At 36.8% G+C, this 22378-nt stretch overlaps 3 protein-coding genes across 5 annotated transcripts; 1 reads left to right on the forward strand and 2 right to left on the reverse strand.

The window, feature by feature from the left end:
* Window positions 1–597: 597 nt before the first annotated feature.
* eIF2A (eukaryotic translation initiation factor 2A) lies at window positions 598–16656 on the reverse strand. The gene is made up of 16 exons (XM_089844358.1): window positions 16516–16656; window positions 16381–16450; window positions 16189–16263; window positions 15982–16100; window positions 15733–15912; window positions 15551–15651; window positions 11928–12045; window positions 7310–7426; window positions 7170–7238; window positions 6357–6458; window positions 5119–5293; window positions 2519–2682; window positions 1652–1762; window positions 1389–1573; window positions 760–825; window positions 598–694 (listed from the first exon to the last, which is right to left on the reverse strand). The coding sequence occupies exons 1-16, from the start codon at window positions 16547–16549 to the stop codon at window positions 635–637; spliced, it is 1746 nt and encodes a 581-aa protein (XP_089700484.1). The 5' UTR covers window positions 16550–16656; the 3' UTR covers window positions 598–634.
* Window positions 16596–19020, reverse strand: LOC149658722 (thialysine N-epsilon-acetyltransferase-like). Of its 3 annotated transcripts, XM_089844366.1 has the most exons (7): window positions 18258–18360; window positions 17571–17695; window positions 17446–17497; window positions 17243–17317; window positions 16990–17126; window positions 16799–16925; window positions 16596–16730 (listed from the first exon to the last, which is right to left on the reverse strand). In XM_089844366.1, exons 2-7 carry the CDS (start codon window positions 17658–17660, stop codon window positions 16705–16707), a joined length of 507 nt encoding a protein of 168 aa, XP_089700492.1. In that variant the 5' UTR covers window positions 17661–17695; window positions 18258–18360; the 3' UTR covers window positions 16596–16704. The 3 variants fall into 3 exon arrangements, with proteins under 3 accessions (XP_089700492.1, XP_089700491.1, XP_089700490.1); XM_089844365.1 differs by lacking the exons at window positions 16596–16730; window positions 18258–18360 and adding an exon at window positions 18899–19020 and having other exon boundaries at window positions 16732–16925; XM_089844364.1 differs by lacking the exon at window positions 16596–16730 and having other exon boundaries at window positions 16732–16925.
* On the forward strand, window positions 17773–22337 carry LOC149658723 (sodium/potassium-transporting ATPase subunit beta-like). The gene is made up of 6 exons (XM_089844359.1): window positions 17773–17949; window positions 18613–18753; window positions 18837–18953; window positions 19415–19590; window positions 19667–19783; window positions 20552–22337. Exons 1-6 carry the CDS (start codon window positions 17847–17849, stop codon window positions 20789–20791), a joined length of 894 nt encoding a protein of 297 aa, XP_089700485.1. The 5' UTR covers window positions 17773–17846; the 3' UTR covers window positions 20792–22337.
* The last annotated feature ends 41 nt before the right edge of the window (window positions 22338–22378 follow it).

A 22378-nucleotide genomic window follows, 5' to 3' on the forward strand; every position in this document is an offset into this window, starting at 1 on the left:
CAAATCGCACCAAATCATTCAAATCACTGCCAAATCATTCAAATCGCACCAAATCATTCAAATCACTGCCAAATCATGCAAATCGCACCAAATCATTCAAATCACTGCCAAATCATGCAAATCGCACCAAATCATTCAAATCACTGCCAAATCATGCAAATCGCATCAAATCATTCAAATCACTGCCAAATCATTCAAATCGCACCAAATCATTCAAATCACTGCCAAATCATGCAAATCGCACCAAATCATTCAAATCACTGCCAAATCATGAAAATCGCATCAAATCATTCAAATCCTCGTTAAGTCACCAGTCATTCAAATCGTACAAATCGTTCAAATCACATAAATTGAATCAAAATCATCGCAAAATCGTGAAAATCACTCCCAAGTCATTCAAATCGGCTCCAAATCAGCAAATCAGCCAAATCATTCTTAAATCTTTGAAATCATCAAAATCGAGAAAGATTTCAAATCTCGTAGGCTCTCATGAGTAATGACGGCCCCCTCGATATTTTCCCAAACAGCTGTTCCTTTTTGGGCGCGAAAATTCAAATATATAATAAATAGGCCTAAATACGAAATAATATTTTTCACTTTCGGTTTTTTAAACATTCTTTATTAGCAAAAATTATCAGATCTGCAATTGTTGCAGTTCCTCAACAAGTTCAGTTTCTTTATTAATTTTATCAAGCTAAAAATTGGATTTAATTAATTTCTTATTAGTTATTCCTAAGCCTTTTTTTCTTATTAACAAACCTGATTAATTTCCAATTGTTTGCCATCTTTCTGCTGCTCTTTAATTTTGGCAATTTGATCTAATTTCTATAATAAATTAAATGCGTCAGAGTTGTTTAAAGGAAGGGTGAAGTAGAAAATCAAGTGATTTTTTATCGATTCTTCTACTAATTATAAGACCAGCCTGCATAGTGAAACATTCAGGAAATACCAACTCCGAATGATTTTAAAATTCAAATTAAGTTCAGATTTTAAGGATAATTTTAAACAGGGACTGCCGACCAATCGCGTAACGCCCTGCCTTCCTGTTAACAAAATTCTCGTGGCACGCTCCATGTCAAATGAAATTTATCACGAGATTTGAAAAAATTTGCGCGCGATGTGACAATCATGGCGCGAGACATGGAGCGTGCCATGAGAATTTTGTTGACAAAAAGGCAGGGCGTTACGCGATTGGTCGGCATGCAGTCCTTGTTTAAAATTATCCTCAAAATCTGAACCTAATTTGAATTTTAAAATCATTCGGAGTTGGTATTTCCTGAATGTTACACTATGCAGACTGGTCTTGTAATTAGTAGAAGAATCGATAAAAAAAATCACATGATTTTCCACTTCACCCTCTCTTTAATAGAGGGGGTCCCACCACCTACCTTTAAAATGCTCCTAATTTTCTTATCCTTTTCTACATCCCCCGATAATGTCACTTGCATATTAATGGTGGCATTGGGTGCTGCAACTGTAGTTGCCGCTTCCTTGGCCCCCTCACTCAATTTTTCTTGCTCTTTTTTGGCTTTTTTCGCCTCTTTCTTCTTTTTATTCTTGGAAGCTTTAGCGGCTGCAATTAAAACATTTTTAAAGATGTCATCACCTGGGGTCACCATTTCCAGCCAATGCCATAGGGATGACCTTTTACCTTCTTGCCCTTCAGGGACTTTCTGATTGGATGGTTTCTCGTATTCTTCTCTAATTTGAAATTTGGAGGGCTGACCTCGAGCTCCTGGTGGTCTATAAACTTGAATTGAAGCTGCAAAATGTGGACCAAAAACAGAGTTAATAGATGATTAAATTAAATTAAATTAAACTTAAGTCAATATTTATTATTTAATTAATCTTAAATCAAAGGTTAACCGTCCCACTAGCAAAGTACATTGGTACTAATACAGGGTTCATACAACTTTTGGAAAACAAAAAAATTTCCCTGAGATTTCCACGAGGTTTTTCCCCATATACTTCCCTGAATTTTCCAGGTTTTCCCTGTATATGGAGTATCCTATGGATCAAATGTTATCAAAAGAGGGGGGGGGGGAAATTGGACTATATCATACTCAAAGGGCATCCCCGTATCACTAATATAACCAGAGTTACGAGCCTCCAAAGTATAGTGTAATGTTAATCCTATGGAGGGCCGGGTTGTTTTTGAACATTTTGCTTAATTACTCAGCCCCTGTTTGTCGTAGCCCTAAGTTTCTAGTATGGTTGGATGGGGGACAAATAGGACTATAACATACTCAAAGGACATCCCCGTATCTCTAGTACAACCAGAGTTATGAGCCTCCAAAGTTTAGTGTAATGTTAATCCTATGGAGGGAGTGTTTATGAACATTTTTCTCAATTACTCGGCCCCTGTTTGACGCAAATTTCCCTGATTTCCGTGAATTTTACTAAAAATTCGAAATTTCCTTGAGTTTTCCCTGAAGTTTTTGTCAACTATTTATTTCCCTGATTTTTCCAGGTTTTCCCTGTTCTCCAGGTTTATATGAACCCTGTAATAAATACTGACGAGTTGGTTGGGAAGCTTTAATCCCATCAATGGGTTGATATCTAATGGCTTTCTCCGGAAACTGTTCAATGTCCATTGGTTGCCAAATAACTTCCAGGAGTTCCTGGTTTTCAGGCCATTCTTTTTCCATTAATAAACTTCCAGTGTAATGCCACGTCCTGTAACTAAAATTCAATTCAATTAAAGCTTATTAATTATAATGTAAATCATTTAACTCGTAAATAAATACAGGGTGTTTCTGGAAAGTCTGGCACAATTTAACAGGCATGTTCCTTGGGTCAAAAGGAGTCCGAAAGGTCCAATGACGTTTTGGGGTAAAGCGCTCCGTTGCGACGTTATGGGCTCTCAAAGTAGACCGAAAAACAAGGAGATTTTGCAGAATTATAGCACTAGTATTGTGGTTTTGACCCAATTGTTTTCGATTATTGAGCATAAGGCAATGATGGAAATAAGTTCAAACCTAGTGGAAGACCGTGAACGTGTTAAACGGCCAAAAGCGTTAATCCCTTTGTTTTTATTAATGATTGTAATTAAAGGTAAGGAAAGTAGCTCAGATATCGGTTACTTGTTTGTTCAGATGTACTGGTAACTGACCAGTCTTTTATTCTTTATTTGAATTAGACACATAACCTTTACAATAATTCGAATGAACCCCTCAAGTTTTACAATAATTTGAATGAACCCTTAAATTTTACAATAAATCGAATCGAACCCATTAATTTTACAATAAATCGAATCGAACCCATTAATTTTACAATAATTCGAATTGAACCCATTAATTTTACAATAATTCGAATTGAACCCATTGCGTTTACAATAATTCGAATTGAACCCATTGCGTTTACAATAATTCGAATGAACCCCATTACGTTTACAATAATTCGAATGAACCCCATTACATTTACAATAATTCGAATGAACCCAATTACATTTACAATAATTCGAATGAACCCCATTACGTTTACAATAATTCGAATGAACCCCATTACATTTACAATAATTCGAATGAACCCAATTACATTTACAATAATTCGAATGAACCCCATTACATTTACAATAATTCGAATGAACCCCATTACATTTACAATAATTCGAATGAACCCCATTACATTTACAATAATTCGAATGAACCCCATTACATTTACAATAATTCGAATGAACCCCATTACTTTTACAATAATTCGAATGAACCCCATTACATTTACAATAATTCGAATGAACCCCATTACATTTACAATAATTCGAATGAAACCCAATTACATTGTTCTACAAAAATTGTTCAAAATGGGCACCATCAACGTTTAAGCAAACTTGCGCGCGTACGCCATGAAGCACGTTAAGGTACACATTTAAGCCGTCTGTAAAAAACCTACAACTTCTGACGTTGAAAACTATCCTAATGTTTAGACCAACACAGCAGGGGGGAAATTCGAATTATTGTAAATGTAATGGGTTCAATTCGAATTATTGTAAATGTAATGGGTTCAATTCGAATTATTGTAAATGTAATGGGTTCAATTCGAATTATTATAAATGTAATGGGTTCGATTCGAATTATTGTAAAATTAATGGGTTCGATTCGAATTATTGTAAAATTAATGGGTTCGATTCGATTTATTGTAAAATTTAAGGGTTCATTCAAATTATTGTAAAACTTAAGGGGTTCATTCGAATTATTGTAAAAGTAATGTGTCTAATTTAAATAAAGAATGAGAGACTGGTCAGTTACCAGTACATCTGAACAAACAAGTAACCGATATCTGAGCTACTTTCCTTACCTTTAATTACAATAATTAATAAAAACAAAGGGATTAACGGCTTTTGGCCGTTTAACACGTTCACGGTCTTCCACTAGGTTTGAACTTATTTCGGTCATTGCCTTATGCTCAATAATCGAAAACAATTGGGTCAAAACCACAATACTAGTGCTATAATTCTGCAAAATCTCCTTGTTTTTCGGCCTACTTTTGAGAGCCCATAACGTCGCAACGGAGCGCTTTACCCCAAAACGTCATAGGACCTTTCGGACTCCTTTTGACCCAAGGAACATGCCTGTTAATTTGTGCCAGACTTTCCAGAAACACCCTGTATAACTAAAGCCTAAAATTGATTAATAAACAGGGGTGTGCGGGTACCCGGAAATCTCGGGTACCCGACCTGATACCCGAAACACAGTTTTTAGGACCTGAACGGGTACCCGAGTCCCAATTTTAAGCCTTGCCAATACCCGCTGAGTCTGACGGGTCCAGTTCATGACGTTACCGCGCGTGTTTCAATACTTCTGCCTTTCATAATTAAATAATTTAATTAGTATTAAGTTATTAATTAATATTGTTTAATGAATTACACTATGGGGGATAATGACTCAGCTTTGAAACCTAGCTTTAAATTGGACTGTAAGGAAAAGCAGACCTGAATTGGACCCGAAAGCTAATTTTGGGGATTTTGAAGGACCTGAAGACCCGACGGGTAATTGAAAATTGGACCCGATACCCGCGGGTACAATTTTCTATTACCCGAAATTTACCCGACACCCAAAAATCTGGACCCGCACAGCCCTGCTAAAATTGATTAATAAAGAATTTTAATTAATTAATTACCCATTTCCAACCCTTAATCTGGGAGCCGTTGTTGCTGTTAAAATATGTTCACCATCAGGAGCCCAAGATAAGGAAGTTGTATTAGAGGCCTTCATCTGTCCAGCTTGTTTAAACGTTTTCACATCCCAAACTTCAACATTGCCTTGAAGGTTTCCAAAACCGGCCAAAACCAAGAGTGAAAACTTAAAATGTTAAGGATCATTTATGCTAAAATTTCTAATTATAATTAGGGTCAGTATGCATAACTGTGGACACTTTTTGCATAACCTTGAATAACTTCCGTTGCTTATATGTTAGACTCAAAATTAAAAAAGCAATGGAGAGAAGCATTCTTAAGACACATTCTCACAAGTTTTCAACTTTTTAAATGGAATACATTTTTCACAAAGTAGAGTTCCCCAAAGGCCGAATTCGTGCTCAACTTTGGACACTTCTATGTAACTTTGGACGCCCCCTTCCTAACTTTGGACTGCGAAAAAAGGGTGACTTGGGGACGCATTAGGCGAATCACAATTTCAAAAGTAAAAATATAGGCTTAGGCCGACCTAGACGTATGCCTAAAATATATAAAAAATCAGAAATTTCTTTAAAACAAACTTTATTAAATATGGGGCTACTTATGTAGGCTTTTAGGTATATAGGGCCTAGGCCTATTTAGGCCTACCTATACTTCATTCCTTTTAGGCCTATAGGGGGGAATAAAACGTTTCTTTTTAAGCCCAGTCCTACATCTACTAGGCCCATTGTTAACAAACGGAGAAATCGGCCAGCATGAAAGTGTCCAAAGTTAGAAATTTGCCCAGGTGTTTTTAAAGCTGAATATTTCGTCGAATTTCCCGCGTAAGACAATGTTTAAAATACGGATTATGAAGCCAAAAAGTTGCTCTTTCGAATGGTTTCTAGTTTGTTCAGGTATGATTTCTCTAATTTTCGTCAAACCTTATTTCCCGGGACCAAAGGGGTGAACCCCCGTCAAATTTGGCCGTAATTTAAATGGACGAGTTTGGGGAGTGGGATAATTTGGCTCGTAACGTAGTCGGATGTTATTCTACGACTTTGAAGTATTTTTTTCTAAATTCCTCACATTCTAAGCTTTAAAATAAGCTATTTCATTATCAATTTGATGCATCCAGTAATTAAATATGATTTTTATAATAAAAGTGTCTAAAGTTGCAGCTGTCCAAAGTTAGGCACACTGACCCTAATAATTATTAATTATAATTAATTAAAAAGGATATGAGTTCCTCTTGGATTATAATAAATTTCATTTCTTGGACCAGTTCCAAAATCAAAGATTGATTCGCATTTTGTATTGAATAAGGTTGCTTTTGCTGGCATAACTAAATCAAAAGAAGCGAATTTGAAATTAGTTTGGAATTAATTCAGGGTTCATACAACTTTTGGAAAACAAATTTCCCTGAGATTTCCATTAAGTTTTTTCCCCATATATTTCCCTGAGATTTCCATTAAGTTTTTTCCCCATATATTTCCCTGAGTTTTCCAGGTTTTTCCTGTATATGGAGTATCCTATGGAGCAAATGTTAATGAAGGAGGAGGGGGGGACAAATAGTACTATTACATACTCAAAGGGCATCCCCGTATCTCTAGTAGAACCAGAGTTATGAGCCTCCAAAGTATAGTGTAATGCTATTCCTATGGAGGGGGTTGTTTGTTTACGTTTTGCTTAATTACTCGGCCCCTGTTTGTCATAGCACTAAGTTTTTAGTATGGTTGGATGGGGGACAAATTGGACTATAACATACTCAAAGGACATCCTTCTATCTCTAATAGAACCAGAGTTACGAGCCTCCAAAGTTTAGTGTAATGTTAATCCTATGGAGGGGGGTATGTTTACGAACATTTTGCTTAATTACTCGGCCCCTGTTTGACTCAAATTTCCCTGATTTCCCTGAATTTTACTAAAAATTATAAATTTCCCCTGAGGTTTTTGTCATCTATTTATTTCCCTGATTTTTCCAGGTTTTCCCTAACTGTTTTCCAGGTTTGTATGAACCCTGTAATTATTGAAAACTCAATTATAATTAATTTACAGCCATAAACGGCGCAAAACTGGTCACATTTTGGGCTCCATTCAACGGAATAAATTGGACCATCTTTAGCTGTATAAATCAATTAAACTATTATAATTAAAACTTAATAAAATAAAACTTGAAAAATATTTGTATCTTACGTAATTTAACAATGGCAGTATCACCATTTGTTCCGATATAATGCAGGGTTTGTTCCCCGTAATAAGAAGCTCCAGATTTATCAATATCGCAGCTGACCATCAATAACAAACCATTCCCTAAAAAATAGCTTTAATTTACAAATAAATAATATAAATAATATAGGGGTGTGCGGTGCGAATACCACTTTTTGGATATCGAACCGGTTATCGAATACCAAAAAAGTTTCCTTATCAAATACCGAATCGAATAGTTTATTCCAAATCGAATACCGAATAGTTGGGCCTTGGTAATTTTTTTCCTTCCCGATTAATCGCGAATAGTTAAGCCTAGTGTTCGCGAATATTTAACCCTAATATTCGCGAATACTAGGCCAACTATTCGCGGTTAATCGGGTAGTAACCCTAATATTCGCCAATAGTCAATACAAAGCAAGGAGAAGAACATTTAGAAGCTCCTAAATTTCAAAATACCTCTCCTCATTGGTGGTCAAGTTTTTCTTAAAATTTTCCTATGGGCACTTGCTGGTAGTTTTTGATGGGAGACAAATAAAATAGGGATGATATTTTTCAAAATAAGGTGGGTCTCTCTAGTGCCAAGGACCTAAATTTATGGTAGTCGAACTTTAACCGAATAGTCAGTTCGGTATTCGATATTCGAATCTGTTGTAAATAATTTCGTACGGAGGCCGGAAATATGTTTAAACAATATAACAACTTTATTAATAAATATAATCTAGTTAAAAACATTTGTATTATCACAGAACTAAACGGTAAGCGCGGAGGGGAAAGTGAACTGACTTCTACAATCGTTAACTAAGAAGTGATCTAACTAATATTCTGTCTGCTCTGATTATGGTTCGCTCTAGTTCGTTTCAGTTCAGTTCCATTCTATCCTATTCTATTCTCCTGTCTAATTCTTTATCTCAGAGCTTATCTTATCTATACCTAATATCTACACTCCCCCTCTCTGAGATCAACTACTCTGTTATACAACATTATGTTAGTTTGAGCATATTACAACAATTCGTGAAATTATAACAATTCAATAACTTGGTAAAAATATCCGCGACATTCAATTTTGATGGAACGTATTTCATATTAAAACACCTCGCTTCTAATTTTTCCCTAATGAAATGATAACGTATGTCTATGTGTTTCGAGCGTTGATTCTCAATGTTGTCTGTGGCGAAACATATGGCAGATTGGCTGTCGCTGAATATAGTTGGAGTCGCCATCTTTACTTGGAACGATTCCAGTTCTTTTATGATCGGTTGTAGCCATAATAGTTCTTTGACGGCTTCGGCGATGGCCACATACTCGGCTTCCATCGTAGAGAGGGACACTGACTTCTGTTTCAATGATCTCCATGTTACAGCCGATGCTCCCACAAAAGTGACATATCCACTCATTGATCGCCTAGTGTCTCGGTCTGACGCCCAATCACTGTCCGTGTAAATTTTAAGTACCAATTCCTCTCCCTTTCTGTAGACCAGTCCACGATGTGATGTGGATAGTACATATCGTAAAAGTTGTCCTAAGAGTCTCCAATGTTTAAATCCAGGGTTACTGCTGTACTGGGCGAGCGCTACTACGGAAAACATTATGTCTGGTCTGGTCCGTTGAGCCAAAAATAATAGTGAACCAATCAAGGACTTATAAGGGTATTTGGACATGGCCTCAATGTCTTCTTCGTCTGTAGGGCTATCATTCTTCGTCAAAATAGCACTTGAGTGTATCGGCAGACTCACTGGTTCTTCGCAGACGATCCCGTACTTGCGCCCCAGTTGTTTTATGTATGCTTGCTGATGTATTTTCATCGTTCGGTTATCCGTGGTCTCGAACTCTACTCCAAGGAATCTTTGGATAGGGCCGAGGTTATTGATGTCGTATACTTCAGATAATCTGTTCTGTATTTCTTGCAAGTCATCCTTTGTTCGGCCTAGTACCAATAGATCATCTACATATACCAGGATTACTGCCCGATATGGCAAGTAATACACGCAATTCGTCCCAGTTAGCTTCGTAAGACCCAGGTTTTGAAATGTTTTATCCAGCGCCAGGAACCAACTACGACCACTTTGTTGTAACCCATATAGGGCTTTCCGTAACCTCAGACAGTGTGTTTCCACGTCTCCTTCTTCAAAACCAGGTATCATCTTCATATAGATCTCATGATCTAGTGAGCCATATAAATATGCGTTTTTCACGTCGAAATGATTATGTAGCCACCCCAAATGGACTACAAAAATTGCAATGAAGAAACGTATTAACGGGAATTGTACCACCGGTGAAAACGTGTTATCGTAATCTAGGCCCTCAGTCTGGCTGAACCCCTGTGCCACCAATCTCGCCTTGTATCGTAGAATCTTTCCGGCTGGGTCACGTTTTAGTGTGTACACCCATCGACACCCGATTACTTTTCTGTTTCGTGGTTTCTCTATGACTTCCGTGACTTCTCGTTCCTTTATTGTATTCACTTCTTCCTGCATGGCGGCTTGCCATTCTTGGGTCTGAGGCGATGCTATGGCTTCTCGATAGTTCTTTGGTACTATGACCTCGACGCAATGGGCTTCGTAAACTTCCGATATGTCGTCGTCTGTGATTCCTGATAGTAATGCGGTTACTTCTAAATTCTTTTTGCTGAAGTCGAATAACGCGATATCATCAGGTAGTCCTTCTCTTTGTAAGTGTGCTTCTAGTTCTGGTTTTGACCGAACCGTATTTCCTTTGTTATCGTCGTAGAAAATATCTGGTTGTCCTTTCGTTTTCCCTGATTTCCGAAACGTAACTCGTCGTCTCCACCTGACCGGCGAGGGATTTTCTTGTTCTCGAGGTGATGTCGGTTCTTCTACTTGTTCATAAGGCTGATCTGTTATTACTTCTGCATCCGCCAGGGTATAGAAATGATCCTCAGATAAAGGCGCGCGAAAAGCAACTTGACCGTGTTCGTCATAGGTGGTGTAAGTTGAATTACATATAACTCCTTTATAACCCGCTTGGTCGATGAGACGTCCTGATATCAAATTTCTTCGCATACCTGGCGTATAGACAACGTCCCGTAACAGAAAAGTATCACCTCGCTTTCCGTTTATTTGAATTCGGATATCTCCGGTCCCTTTTATTCTTGTGATCCCTTCGCCGCATACTGCTTCGGCTGTTGCTTCTTTATAATTTAGGAACCAGTCCCGTCGGTTGCAAAAATGATGTGTGGCTGCCGTATCAATGACCCATGTTATCGACGTCCGGGTTGTGGAGCAATGGGCTACTGCTATAAATGCCCGTTTATCTCCTCTCTCTCTTCTCCCTGTTTCTCGTCTTGTTTTGTGACATTCATATGCCTTGTGACCGGGTTTTCCGCAATTGTAACAATCTCCTCGAAACTTCTTTCGTTGGTCTCGGTTAGGCAACTGGTGTGTTTTTCCTCTATGATCTTGACGTTTCATCTGCGCCACAAACACATCAGCTTGCGGTTCTTTCATCTTCTGTTTTTCCATTTGTCGCGTATATTCTGCTTGCAGTAAATCTTCGATTTTCGAGGGAATGAAATCATTGACAGAAAAACGATAAATCTGTTGTACCAACGAGTCATATGAATCCGGCAACGACGCTATCAACTGATACGCTACATCCTTATCCAAAAGGGTTTCTCCGGCCTCTTCTAACTGGTCCTTTATGCCATATACTCGTGTAATAAAATCCGTCATCGTCTCAGGCGGTTCGTAGTCCGTTGTATAGAACACCCTTCTTAAGGCTCCGATACGCGCCATATTAACCGGCTGTAGCGCTGTATGTAACTTGTTCCATACTTCATAAGGTGTCGTCAAGCCTTTAATGAAACTCCTTGTCTTAACTGAGAGACTCAATGCAAGTAGAGACATCGCCTTCTCCTTCTTCGATTCATGTTTATCCTTTTCTTCTTGCGTTGCCGTTGCCGCCGGGGCTGGTACATCTGTGCTCACTATCTGCCACAGCCCCCGATCTCGTAATATCCATTCCATTTTGTACTTCCAATCCGCGTAATTATCCGCGTCCAAAATCGGTAATTGTCCACCAACAATCGCGCTCCCACCGTCCGCCATGTTCTTAATGCCACGTCACTAACACGTTGTCGATTTCAGGGCCAAGTCCTAACTACCGAGTTCCTAAGCCTCGGTCACTACAGAACCACGCTCTGCTACCATGTTGTAAATAATTTCGTACGGAGGCCGGAAATATGTTTAAACAATATAACAACTTTATTAATAAATATAATCTAGTTAAAAACATTTGTATTATCACAGAACTAAACGGTAAGCGCGGAGGGGAAAGTGAACTGACTTCTACAATCGTTAACTAAGAAGTGATCTAACTAATATTCTGTCTGCTCTGATTATGGTTCGCTCTAGTTCGTTTCAGTTCAGTTCCATTCTATCCTATTCTATTCTCCTGTCTAATTCTTTATCTCAGAGCTTATCTTATCTATACCTAATATCTACAGAATCGAATAGTGAAAATGGGCTTATCGAATATCAAATCGAAATATTCGGTTCGGTATTCGATCGAATTATTCGATTGAAACGGTTAACCGCACACCTCTATAAATAATATAAATAATATTAATAAATTAAAACAAACAAACCAATTTTATTCCAAATATAAACTACTTTATCAGCTTTGAAAAAACTCTTGTTGGCTACGGTTGAAGTGTTGCCTTCAAAGTTGGGATACTTATAGAGCCTTACAAATGAGGGTTGACCCTAAAATGTGAGCCAAGTTTGGTATAGACCAACTCTAACTCAGGGTTCATACAAAATCTGGAAAATCAATTTCCCTAATATTTCCAATTTTTTTTTCATAGGTTTTCCCCTGATATTTCCAGGTGTAAGAGCCCCTAATTTTATAGAGGATGCTAATAACACTATAAACATGGCCTTGAGAGGGCTACCTCGATCGAAAATAAACTGGATTGGGCGAAAAGTACACTATCCTCGTAAATTCCCCTGACATTTACTATTTATTTGAAATTTCCCTGATTTTTCCCTGACATTTACTATTTATTTGAAATTTCCCTGATTTTTCCCTGACATTTACTATTTATTTGAAATTTCCCTGATTTTTCCCTGACGTTTACTATTTATTTGAAATTTCCCTGATTTCTCCCTGACGTTTGACACAAAAATCTATTTCCCTGACATTTACTATTTATTTGAAATTTCCCTGACATTTACTATTTATTTGAAATTTCCCTGATTTCCCTGAAATTTACTATTTATTTGAAATTTCCCTGATTTTTCCCTGACATTAACTATTTATTTGAAATTCCCCTGATTTTTCCCTGACATTAACTATTTATTTGAAATTTCCCTGATTTCTCCCTGACGTTTGACACAAAAATCAATTTCCCTGACATTTACTATTTATTTGAAATTTCCCTGACATTTACTATTTATTTGAAATTTCCCTGACATTTACTATTTATTTGAAATTTCCCTGATTTTTCCCTGACATTTACTATTTATATGAAATTTCCCTGATTTTTCCCTGACATTTACTATTTATATGAAATTTCCCTGATTTTTCCCTGACATTTACTATTTATATGAAATTTCCCTGATTTTTCCCTGACATTTACTATTTATTTGAAATTTCCCTGATTTTTCCCTGACATTTACTATTTATATGAAATTTCCCTGATTTTTCCCTGACATTTACTATTTATTTGAAATTTCCCTGATTTTTCCCTGACATTTACTATTTATTTGAAATTTCCCTGATTTTTCCCTGACATTTACTATTTATATGAAATTTCCCTGATTTTTCCCTGACATTTACTATTTATTTGAAATTTCCCTGATTTCTCCCTGACGTTTGACACAAAAATCAATTTCCCTGACATTTACTATTTATTTGAAATTTCCCTGATTTCCCTGACATTAACTATTTATTTGAAATTCCCCTGATTTTTCCCTGACATTAACTATTTATTTGAAATTTCCCTGATTTCTCCCTGACGTTTGACACAAAAATCAATTTCCCTGACATTTACTATTTATTTGAAATTTCCCTGGTTTTTCCCTGACATTTACTACTTATTTGAAATTTCCCTGACATTTACTATTTATTTGAAATTTCCCTGACATTTACTATTTATTTGAAATTCCCCTGATTTTTCTCTGACATTTACTATTTATATGAAATTTCCCTGATTTTTCCCTGACATTTACTATTTATATGAAATTTCCCTGATTTTTCCCTGACATTTACTATTTATATGAAATTTCCCTGATTTTTCCCTGACATTTACTATTTATTTGAAATTTCCCTGATTTTTCCCTGACATTTACTATTTATATGAAATTTCCCTGATTTTTCCCTGACATTTACTATTTATTTGAAATTTCCCTGATTTTTCCCTGACATTTACTATTTATTTGAAATTTCCCTGATTTTTCCCTGACATTTACTATTTATATGAAATTTCCCTGATTTTTCCCTGACATTTACTATTTATTTGAAATTTCCCTGATTTCTCCCTGACGTTTGACACAAAAATCAATTTCCCTGACATTTACTATTTATTTGAAATTTCCCTGATTTCCCTGACATTAACTATTTATTTGAAATTCCCCTGATTTTTCCCTGACATTAACTATTTATTTGAAATTTCCCTGATTTCTCCCTGACGTTTGACACAAAAATCAATTTCCCTGACATTTACTATTTATTTGAAATTTCCCTGATTTTTCCCTGACATTTACTACTTATTTGAAATTTCCCTGACATTTACTATTTATTTGAAATTTCCCTGACATTTACTATTTATTTGAAATTTCCCTGATTTTTCCCTGACATTTACTATTTATATGAAATTTCCCTGATTTTTCCCTGACATTTACTATTTATTTGAAATTTCCCTGATTTTTCCCTGACATTTACTATTTATTTGAAATTCCCCTGATTTTTCCCTGACATTAACTATTTATTTGAAATTTCCCTGATTTCTCCCTGACGTTTGACACAAAAATCAATTTCCCTGACATTTACTATTTATTTGAAATTTCCCTGATTTTTCCCTGACATTTACTACTTATTTGAAATTTCCCTGACATTTACTATTTATTTGAAATTTCCCTGACATTTACTATTTATTTGAAATTTCCCTGATTTTTCCCTGACATTTACTATTTATATGAAATTTCCCTGATTTTTCCCTGACATTTACTATTTATTTGAAATTTCCCTGATTTTTCCCTGACATTTACTATTTATATGAAATTCCCCTGATTTTTCCCTGACATTAACTATTTATTTGAAATTTCCCTGATTTCTCCCTGACGTTTGACACAAAAATCAATTTCCCTGACATTTACTATTTATTTGAAATTTCCCTGATTTTTCCCTGACATTTACTATTTATTTGAAATTTCCCTGATTTTTCCCTGACATTTACTATTTATTTGAAATTCCCCTGATTTTTCCCTGACATTAACTATTTATTTGAAATTTCCCTGATTTCTCCCTGACGTTTGACACAAAAATCAATTTCCCTGACATTTACTATTTATTTGAAATTTCCCTGATTTTTCCCTGACATTTACTACTTATTTGAAATTTCCCTGACATTTACTATTTATTTGAAATTTCCCTGACATTTACTATTTATTTGAAATTTCCCTGATTTTTCCCTGACATTTACTATTTATATGAAATTTCCCTGATTTTTCCCTGACATTTACTATTTATTTGAAATTTCCCTGATTTTTCCCTGACATTTACTATTTATATGAAATTCCCCTGATTTTTCCCTGACATTAACTATTTATTTGAAATTTCCCTGATTTCTCCCTGACGTTTGACACAAAAATCAATTTCCCTGACATTTACTATTTATTTGAAATTTCCCTGATTTTTCCCTGACATTTACTATTTATTTGAAATTTCCCTGATTTTTCCCTGACATTTACTATTTATTTGAAATTCCCCTGATTTTTCCCTGACATTTACTATTTATTTGAAATTTCCCTGACATTTACTATTTATTTGAAATTTCCCTGACATTTACTATTTATTTGAAATTTCCCTGACATTTACTATTTATTTGAAATTTCCCTGATTTTTCCCTGACGTTTGAAGCAAAAATCAATTTTCCCTGATATTTCCCTGACTTTTGACGCAAAAAACAATTTTCCCTGATATTTCCCGGTTTTCCAGGTTTGTATGAACCCTGTCTAAAGAGTTCACTTCAATTTAATTTCATATTACTTTAGAACCTGGTGTATAACAAGCAACGTGATAAGGAGACGCTCCGGAAGAAATACTAAAACTTGCCACTTTAAGTTGATGGATTTTTGTAACAATTCTGTCTAATTAATGAATGAATTAAAACCAGCGTATTAATAACACTAAACTAAATAAAAAACACTATTTCTCAATCAGACTCAGACCTAAATGATTTTTTTGAAAAAAATGAACTTCATTATTGACCATTCTGCCGCTAATTTCCTCATCATCACTCCAAAGCATTTCCCAATTTGTATTCCGTTTTTGATAAAATGAAGCTAAAAGCTTGCCAGTTTTCATATGCCATAAATGCATATTGGGTGTGTTTGTGTTGTCTTTCTTGGCTACAATATTACCATAACCATCAGCCTGGATAAAAGTCAATCGGAGGCCCGAGATTCCCCCAAACTTACTTATATAAGGTTCCCAAGCTGAAAGAATAGTAGCTTTGGGAGATAAATGAATCATTCCAACCCTGGGCCTTTCAACTTGAAATATATTTCGACACTGAGGTACTGTCACCGCGTTTATACTGACAAAGAAATTAATTAAACAACTATTCCGGATTTCCGGAAAAAAAAGTAGTGTATTTGGGAGAGTAATGGTCCTATAATACTTACAAATGGCCATTACACCAGACAAATATCGTTCCTTCTTTATTAAATAGCATCGCCCTGCATTGTTTACTCGTTTCTCTGTTAAATTTAATTACGATTAATACCTCAAAATGTATTAAAACCGAAAAACAACACAAAAATCCAGCATGGTATCTCTCCTAAGCCTTGGTCAAAATCGTAAACTTATTAACTTACTTCGTCCACTCTTTAAATTCTCCGTAACTAGGCGGTCCACAATGTAACTGAATGCCATCCGATCCTCTGGCTAAAATTTAAAACAATTTAATTAAAATTGTTAAGAATTTAGTTTAATAAGTATAATTAAATTACTGGCAACAAGTGGCGAGGAGGCTTTCGCAGCCATTTTTGATTTTAGTAGTGTCACGTGACCCGTCCCTGATCCTTCGGAGAGTGCGCAAACTAACTTGGCGCGTGATTGGTTAATGGTTCCCGCACTATTTTAAACGCAATAAAAGAATTTCCCCGTGAGAGAAGCGGCAGCTCTTTGGCTTGACTGTATTAGTCGTATAGGAAGATAACGTGTACTGCCAAGTAGACATTTATTTATTTTCAAAATAATATCATTTTCTTTTGAAATTTGCACGATCAATACAAAATACGTTCGCGGAAGTAGTGGTGGTTAAATTAACCGCGCCATATTTGCTGTAAAACTTAATGGCATCTTGATTCCAATCGGAACAGACAAACTCCATTCTATTAGCTCCTTCCGTTTCCACATTCTACGGGAAGAAACACATTTTGGAAATGAAAGGCCTTAATTAATTCTAGGTTAATTTTAATTACTCGGAAAGACGTTTCCAAGAGCGCGCTTCCCACGCCTTTCCCTCTGTAATTTGAATCAACAACTAGTTCTTCCAAAAACGCCCCTTTTCCACTCCACGAGCAATAAATGAAATAATACATGCAGTAACCGACTATTTCTGATTATAACAAGAGATACGTTAAAATCTAAAGTGAACTAAAGAGATTGGGAAACGCCAACAACCCCCGAGTCCGATTGCAAGGCGTTTCACTCTCTCTTTAAGGTTTCACCAACTTTTGGAATCGACCATTTCTTCGGCCACTAAGTAATTGGCCACTGAATTGGTACTTTGCAAGGCATCCATCAGTTCTAGACGCGTAATATAATAATTAAACATTTAATTTAATTTCAAACGGACTATCAACCTTGAAAATAACCCGCCTGTGTTGGGACATTTTCAAGGAAACGTAAACAAAGCCGTAAAAATATTCACAAACTTTCTTTCAAAACCTTTTCATCATATTCCAATTTAACAAACTGGCACAAATTCTGAAAACCCCAATTAAAAAATTAACCATCGTTTGGTGAAGTGAAAACCCGTAATTAACAAAAGCCAATTAACCTTAGAAAGCTTAAAGATGGCGTCAAAATCATCTTGGACAGCTTTCCTAACAACAATATGTTGATAATTAGCGCGTTGCCCCGTCTCCATCCCAAAACCAAAAATCGAAACTTTATTAAAAGTCCCTAGAAATACAGGTGCGCCTAAAAGACAGGTATTCCAACGTAACGGTGGCTAAAACAGTGAGGTAAAAATTGCTAGTAGAATATTTCGTCTGGGTGTCGGCGACCGGACACGAGGCAGCCAACGCAGAGAGTTTGGCGCGCCGCTTCCAAAATGCAGCAAGCCAAACAGAGGGAAGCCTTAAGATCGCAAACAGATTCGGAAAATTTACCAACTTATCGCGGTGCCGATCCCCCTTGGACCAAATGGAGAATAAGTAAGTACCCTAGGGGTCCATTCAGTCTATAAATAGCCTTCTCGACCACGGGTCTTTGTGTCTAATTTCACCCTAAAAGGGTACCTAGCTCCCTAAGGGTAGGGTAGGCTACAATGCATCAGAGACAGAGACGCCGTCAATAACGTGTAGGGTACGACTATAGAAGAAGTTAACTCTCAATGGGCGTCGGCGCGTACGAGCCGTTTCATTGGAGCGCGCGCTTTTTATTTTCAAAAACAAGGGGCCTCGCGATGGAATTTCTAAGGCCTACGATAATAAATTATTTAAAAATAAAATTTGACACTGACTTTAATAGGAGGGTCTTTGTCCCTTTGATCCTATCAAAACACCAACGGAAATATTTAGAAGCGTTAACCCTTTGCGTTCGCTCTAAAATTAAAGGCGCGAAAATGATGAGGCAAAAATTCCAAATCAAATTTGCGATTAAACGATATCTTTTCGTTAGATAAGATTATCAATTAGTCACTTCCGGTTGCTTATCCGTTATCATAAGTTATAGAAGTAAACTCTGTAAGTACGCGCCGACTTAAACAGCCGCACCACCCTTAAAGTTGAGGATAATTTGATGACGTAATCCTTCAAATAATATTTGGTTTAAATGTTAACAAGGACTAATCATTTTCCATGGTGGTTTCCTTACAGTTAAACTGGTGTCATTCTATTTGGGATTTTACACTTGTCTGGCGGTTTTCTTCTCAGTTTTAATGGTGATATTTTTAGAAACCTTGGATTATTTCGAACCACACTATCAACAAGACTACAGTAAAATAGGAACAAATCCGGGTAAATATGACGGGTTGAAAAGAGGCTCCTCCCCCTTGTACCCGCTCTAATTTTACCGCGCCACAATCCTATATAAATTGTAGGTTTAGGGTTTCGACCCATGCCCAGAGACGAAGTCTACAGTAGTTTAATATGGTTTACTCACGGTCAAGAGGGAAACTGGTATAAATACGTTGAAGATATTCAAGAATTTCTTAGACGTGAGCCATACTCGGGCCTAATAACTAGTACTTAAAGGCCCACTTCCAGCAGCGAAAAGGAACTTCTAGCGAACTGAAAACCGAGCTAATCGAGACTATTACCGTGCACCGATTTTCGAAGCCCGGCTAGGGGGTAAAAGACGGAAGAAGGGTTCTAGCTAACTGAAGATACACAATAGAGAATTTCCTCTCGAATTTTTGCTTTCCCCTGAAGGAAATTCTCTATTGCGTATCTTCAGTTCGCTAGAGCCACATTGCACGGTTTTCAGTTAGCGAGAACCCTTCTTCCATCTTTTGCCCCCCCCCAGCGGGGCTTCGAAAATCGGTGCACGGTCGCTACTTTATTGTTAGTCTCGATTAGCACGGTTTGTTTTCAGTTCGCTAGAAGTTCCTTTTCGTTGCTGGAAGTCGGCCTTTAAAGTTATCACGGGTTAAGCCTAACTCCCTTATACACGCCGCAGCTTATTACGCCAATGACAAACCGGGGGAATACGTTCAAAATTGCAATTGGCAGACCAATCTTCCGGAGAAAAGGGTCTGCTCTTTTCCCATAGAAAGGATAGACAATAATTGTTCCAAAGCCCGAGAATTTGGTTACGACGTGGGCCATCCTTGCGTTCTAATAAAACTCAATAGGGTATGTCTCTCGTTTTTGTTTAGTATCCATTCTCTTCACGCCATTCATTCAATTATCGCGACCATGATAATTCTAGATTTACGGATGGGAACCCGAACCCTACGAAAGTAGATACGACATTCCAGAGGACGCCCCGAACGACGTCAAAGATTATTACGACCCCAGAAACGTTTACATCACGTGTGACGGAGAGGTAAGCCTATTCCTTTATGGTTGTTTCAGAGATAATACAGACGGTTTAAAGAAATCATACAGGCGACGCGTAGAATTCTTATCGCGTCGCGGACGACGATGCTACTGTTGGCTAGAGACTGGAGCTTATAGCGTTCACGCATGGATAAAGAATGCGCGTGCGGAAATATTTTTCACGCTATAGGATAGGCAACTCCCTATCTCGAACGACAGCTTATTCTGTATATACTCTGTTACTGCTTCGGTTGTCAGCACGTGCAAAGCTAGATCTCTATGTAACGTAATTTTGCGCCTGCTGTCAAGAAACAAAAAACTTGAGGATCTTCATGATTTAAAATAACCTGAAGTTTTTTAGCCTCTTGTCAACACGCGCAAAGCTAGGTTACATAGAGAGCTAGCTTTGCGCGTGCTGACAACCGAAGCGGTAACAGAGTATATACAGAATAAGCTGTCGTTCGAGATAGGGAGTTGCCGATCCTGTCGCGTGAAAACAAATTTCCTCACGCGCATTCTTTATCCATGGTTCACGCGTCGGTAGTTACCAACTCCCCCTCCCCTCCCTCCCCGGAAAAGTGAAGTCTCATCCTTTCAGGCGGGGGGGGGGGAGGAGATAAGAATTCTCGGTGTCACCTCTATAATTCCTTGTCTTTCGAGTTTGAGAGATGACTGCTTTGGCCCAAGGGTAGACGAGTCTACTATAGTAGGCAAAACTGGCGTCATTGTCTCTATACAAGGCTTAGCGATCCAACTGTTTTTCGAAACATTGCAGACAGACGCGGATAAAGAGCACATTGGACCATTATCGTATTACCCTGGCAACTATATCCCCAAGTACTATTTCCCCTTCACCAACTTGGAGGGGTATTTATCCCCCTTCATTTTCGTCCATTTCTTAAACCCCAAAGCGGGGGTCGTCGTCAGCGTCGAATGCAAAGCTTGGGCCAAAAATATTCGGCACAACACGATGGAACGCAAAGGCTTAGTACATTTCGAGCTTATGGTCGATTAATTTAAATGGCGCGCCAAGAAACCATGACAATGCCAAAATTTCATCGGACTTATGACGTATCTAAACTTGGCCCGCCGAAATCTCATAATTATTCTTTTTTTTATATATATATATATATAAATTGATGAATTTAAAATTCATCAAAATCACGAATCTCACAATCATTTTCGCGAATGAAAATTGCAACCCTTAAATCACCGTCCATTTTAAATAAGTTTTAATTTTTTTATTGATATTGATATTGTTATTATTTAGTTTTTAATTATTTTGTTATTACATTTACGCGACAAGTGGAGTGAACGGCTTCCCAAACCTCAGTGCCTTAATTAAGTCAAAATCTAATTCATCCTTTCAATTTGTTTTAATTTTTTTAAATTCATTTTCGTTTCTATGACTTATTTTGGAAGTTTGTCAATGAACTGTCTTTCAAACGATCATTTAGTTTCAAGAGTAGTTTGCAATTTAATTAATAGAGAAACCCTAGACACGTATTAAACTGCTCTTGAAGAGGAATATAAAACGGGATCCTATTAAAATAAAGCGAATAATAAACCGGAGCCTCCGAGGCCCATGCATGTCAAATTTTATATGGGGATCGAAATATCCAGTTTGTTAAGGAAAATATTTTCACCATATATGTGTACGAGATGGCGCTTATATTACCGTTGTGACAGGGGTCTTCCTTAAATTATCGTTGATATTTTAGGGGTCAGTCATAAAATTTTTATGATAGAGAAAAGTTTCATCCTAAAATTAACGTAAATGTTTTTGGGGCTATTCACTTTTTATTGAATCTTTCGGTTAGATTGTATTGATGACAACAAAATAAATTATTTCAATTAAAATAATTCAGTAAGAGTAATAAAAACGTATACTTACAATCCGCGACCTTGGCCCAAATACTTAAGCAGTCGACAGGGTCACGGGGTTAAGCTTTGTTTATTTTACGGTAATATAAGCGCCCCCAAGCGTAAAAACACGGCGAACTAAATTAGTTAAAAAAAATATTCTCGCTACGCGACACGCATGGGCCTAGTTCATCTCGGAGGCTCCGAATAAACAGTTTACCGTCAGTAAATGATTAGTAATTATCGATTTCTCGTCCGTGAATTATAATTAATTTACTAATGAACCTTTTTTTTATAGCGTACCATAACTTTTACCACGGTAAATTGAGCCGGTATTTTAATAATATTTTTGACTCTCGGAATCCCCGGTTTGGTTCGAGTCTAGATCTGAATTTTATATTTTTATATTTAACTAATAATCGGAAACTATATATTTTGATTGTTAGAATTAAATAGCTATTAATAAGGAAGGCCCGAGCCCAGATTTAAATATATATATGGAAATGTTGCGTAAATAAATTATTGGTTTACTACTCGTGGTGGTAAAACTAATAAATAGTTTTCCACTGAAGGGGGGGGGGCTACAGAATATGTATAATTACGCGACTAAACTAAATGTTAATCGCGTTTAAAAAAATATTTTGGTCAGAACTTAAAAGAATATAATATTAAAATAAAATAGTTTATTTCCATATAAAGCCTACGTCGTTTCTTCGTTCATTTCTCGACCCGCACTATC

The sequence above is a fragment of the Phalangium opilio genome, unplaced genomic scaffold (assembly GCF_054372755.1).
Source record: "Phalangium opilio isolate 3A_F unplaced genomic scaffold, DU_Popi_V2 ptg000075l_1, whole genome shotgun sequence".
Lineage (NCBI taxonomy): Eukaryota > Metazoa > Arthropoda > Arachnida > Opiliones > Phalangiidae > Phalangium > Phalangium opilio.

What these genes read in the sequence shown, in the direction of transcription:
- eIF2A (XM_089844358.1), bottom strand. Translation starts at nt 16,549, where the DNA reads ATGGCTGCGAAAGCCTCCTCGCCACTTGTTGCCA. An exon ending in AGCTTGGGAACCTTATATAA is followed by an intron (nt 15,913 to 15,981) that starts GTAAGTTTGGGG and finishes GTAATATTGTAG; the next exon opens with CCAAGAAAGACAACACAAAC. An exon ending in TTATAATCCAAGAGGAACTC is followed by an intron (nt 5,294 to 6,356) that starts ATATCCTTTTTA and finishes TTAAGTTTTCAC; the next exon opens with TCTTGGTTTTGGCCGGTTTT.
- LOC149658722 (XM_089844365.1), bottom strand. Translation starts at nt 17,660, where the DNA reads ATGGAGACGGGGCAACGCGCTAATTATCAACATATTGTTGTTAGGAAA. An exon ending in CCATCTTTAAGCTTTCTAAG is followed by an intron (nt 17,498 to 17,570) that starts GTTAATTGGCTT and finishes TGGGGTTTTCAG; the next exon opens with AATTTGTGCCAGTTTGTTAA. An exon ending in TCTTGGAAACGTCTTTCCGA is followed by an intron (nt 16,926 to 16,989) that starts GTAATTAAAATT and finishes TTCTTCCCGTAG; the next exon opens with AATGTGGAAACGGAAGGAGC.
- LOC149658723 (XM_089844359.1), top strand. Translation starts at nt 17,847, where the DNA reads ATGCAGCAAGCCAAACAGAGGGAAGCCTTAAGATCGCAAACAGATTCG. An exon ending in TTGGACCAAATGGAGAATAA is followed by an intron (nt 17,950 to 18,612) that starts GTAAGTACCCTA and finishes GTTTCCTTACAG; the next exon opens with TTAAACTGGTGTCATTCTAT. An exon ending in TATTCAAGAATTTCTTAGAC is followed by an intron (nt 18,954 to 19,414) that starts GTGAGCCATACT and finishes TACACGCCGCAG; the next exon opens with CTTATTACGCCAATGACAAA.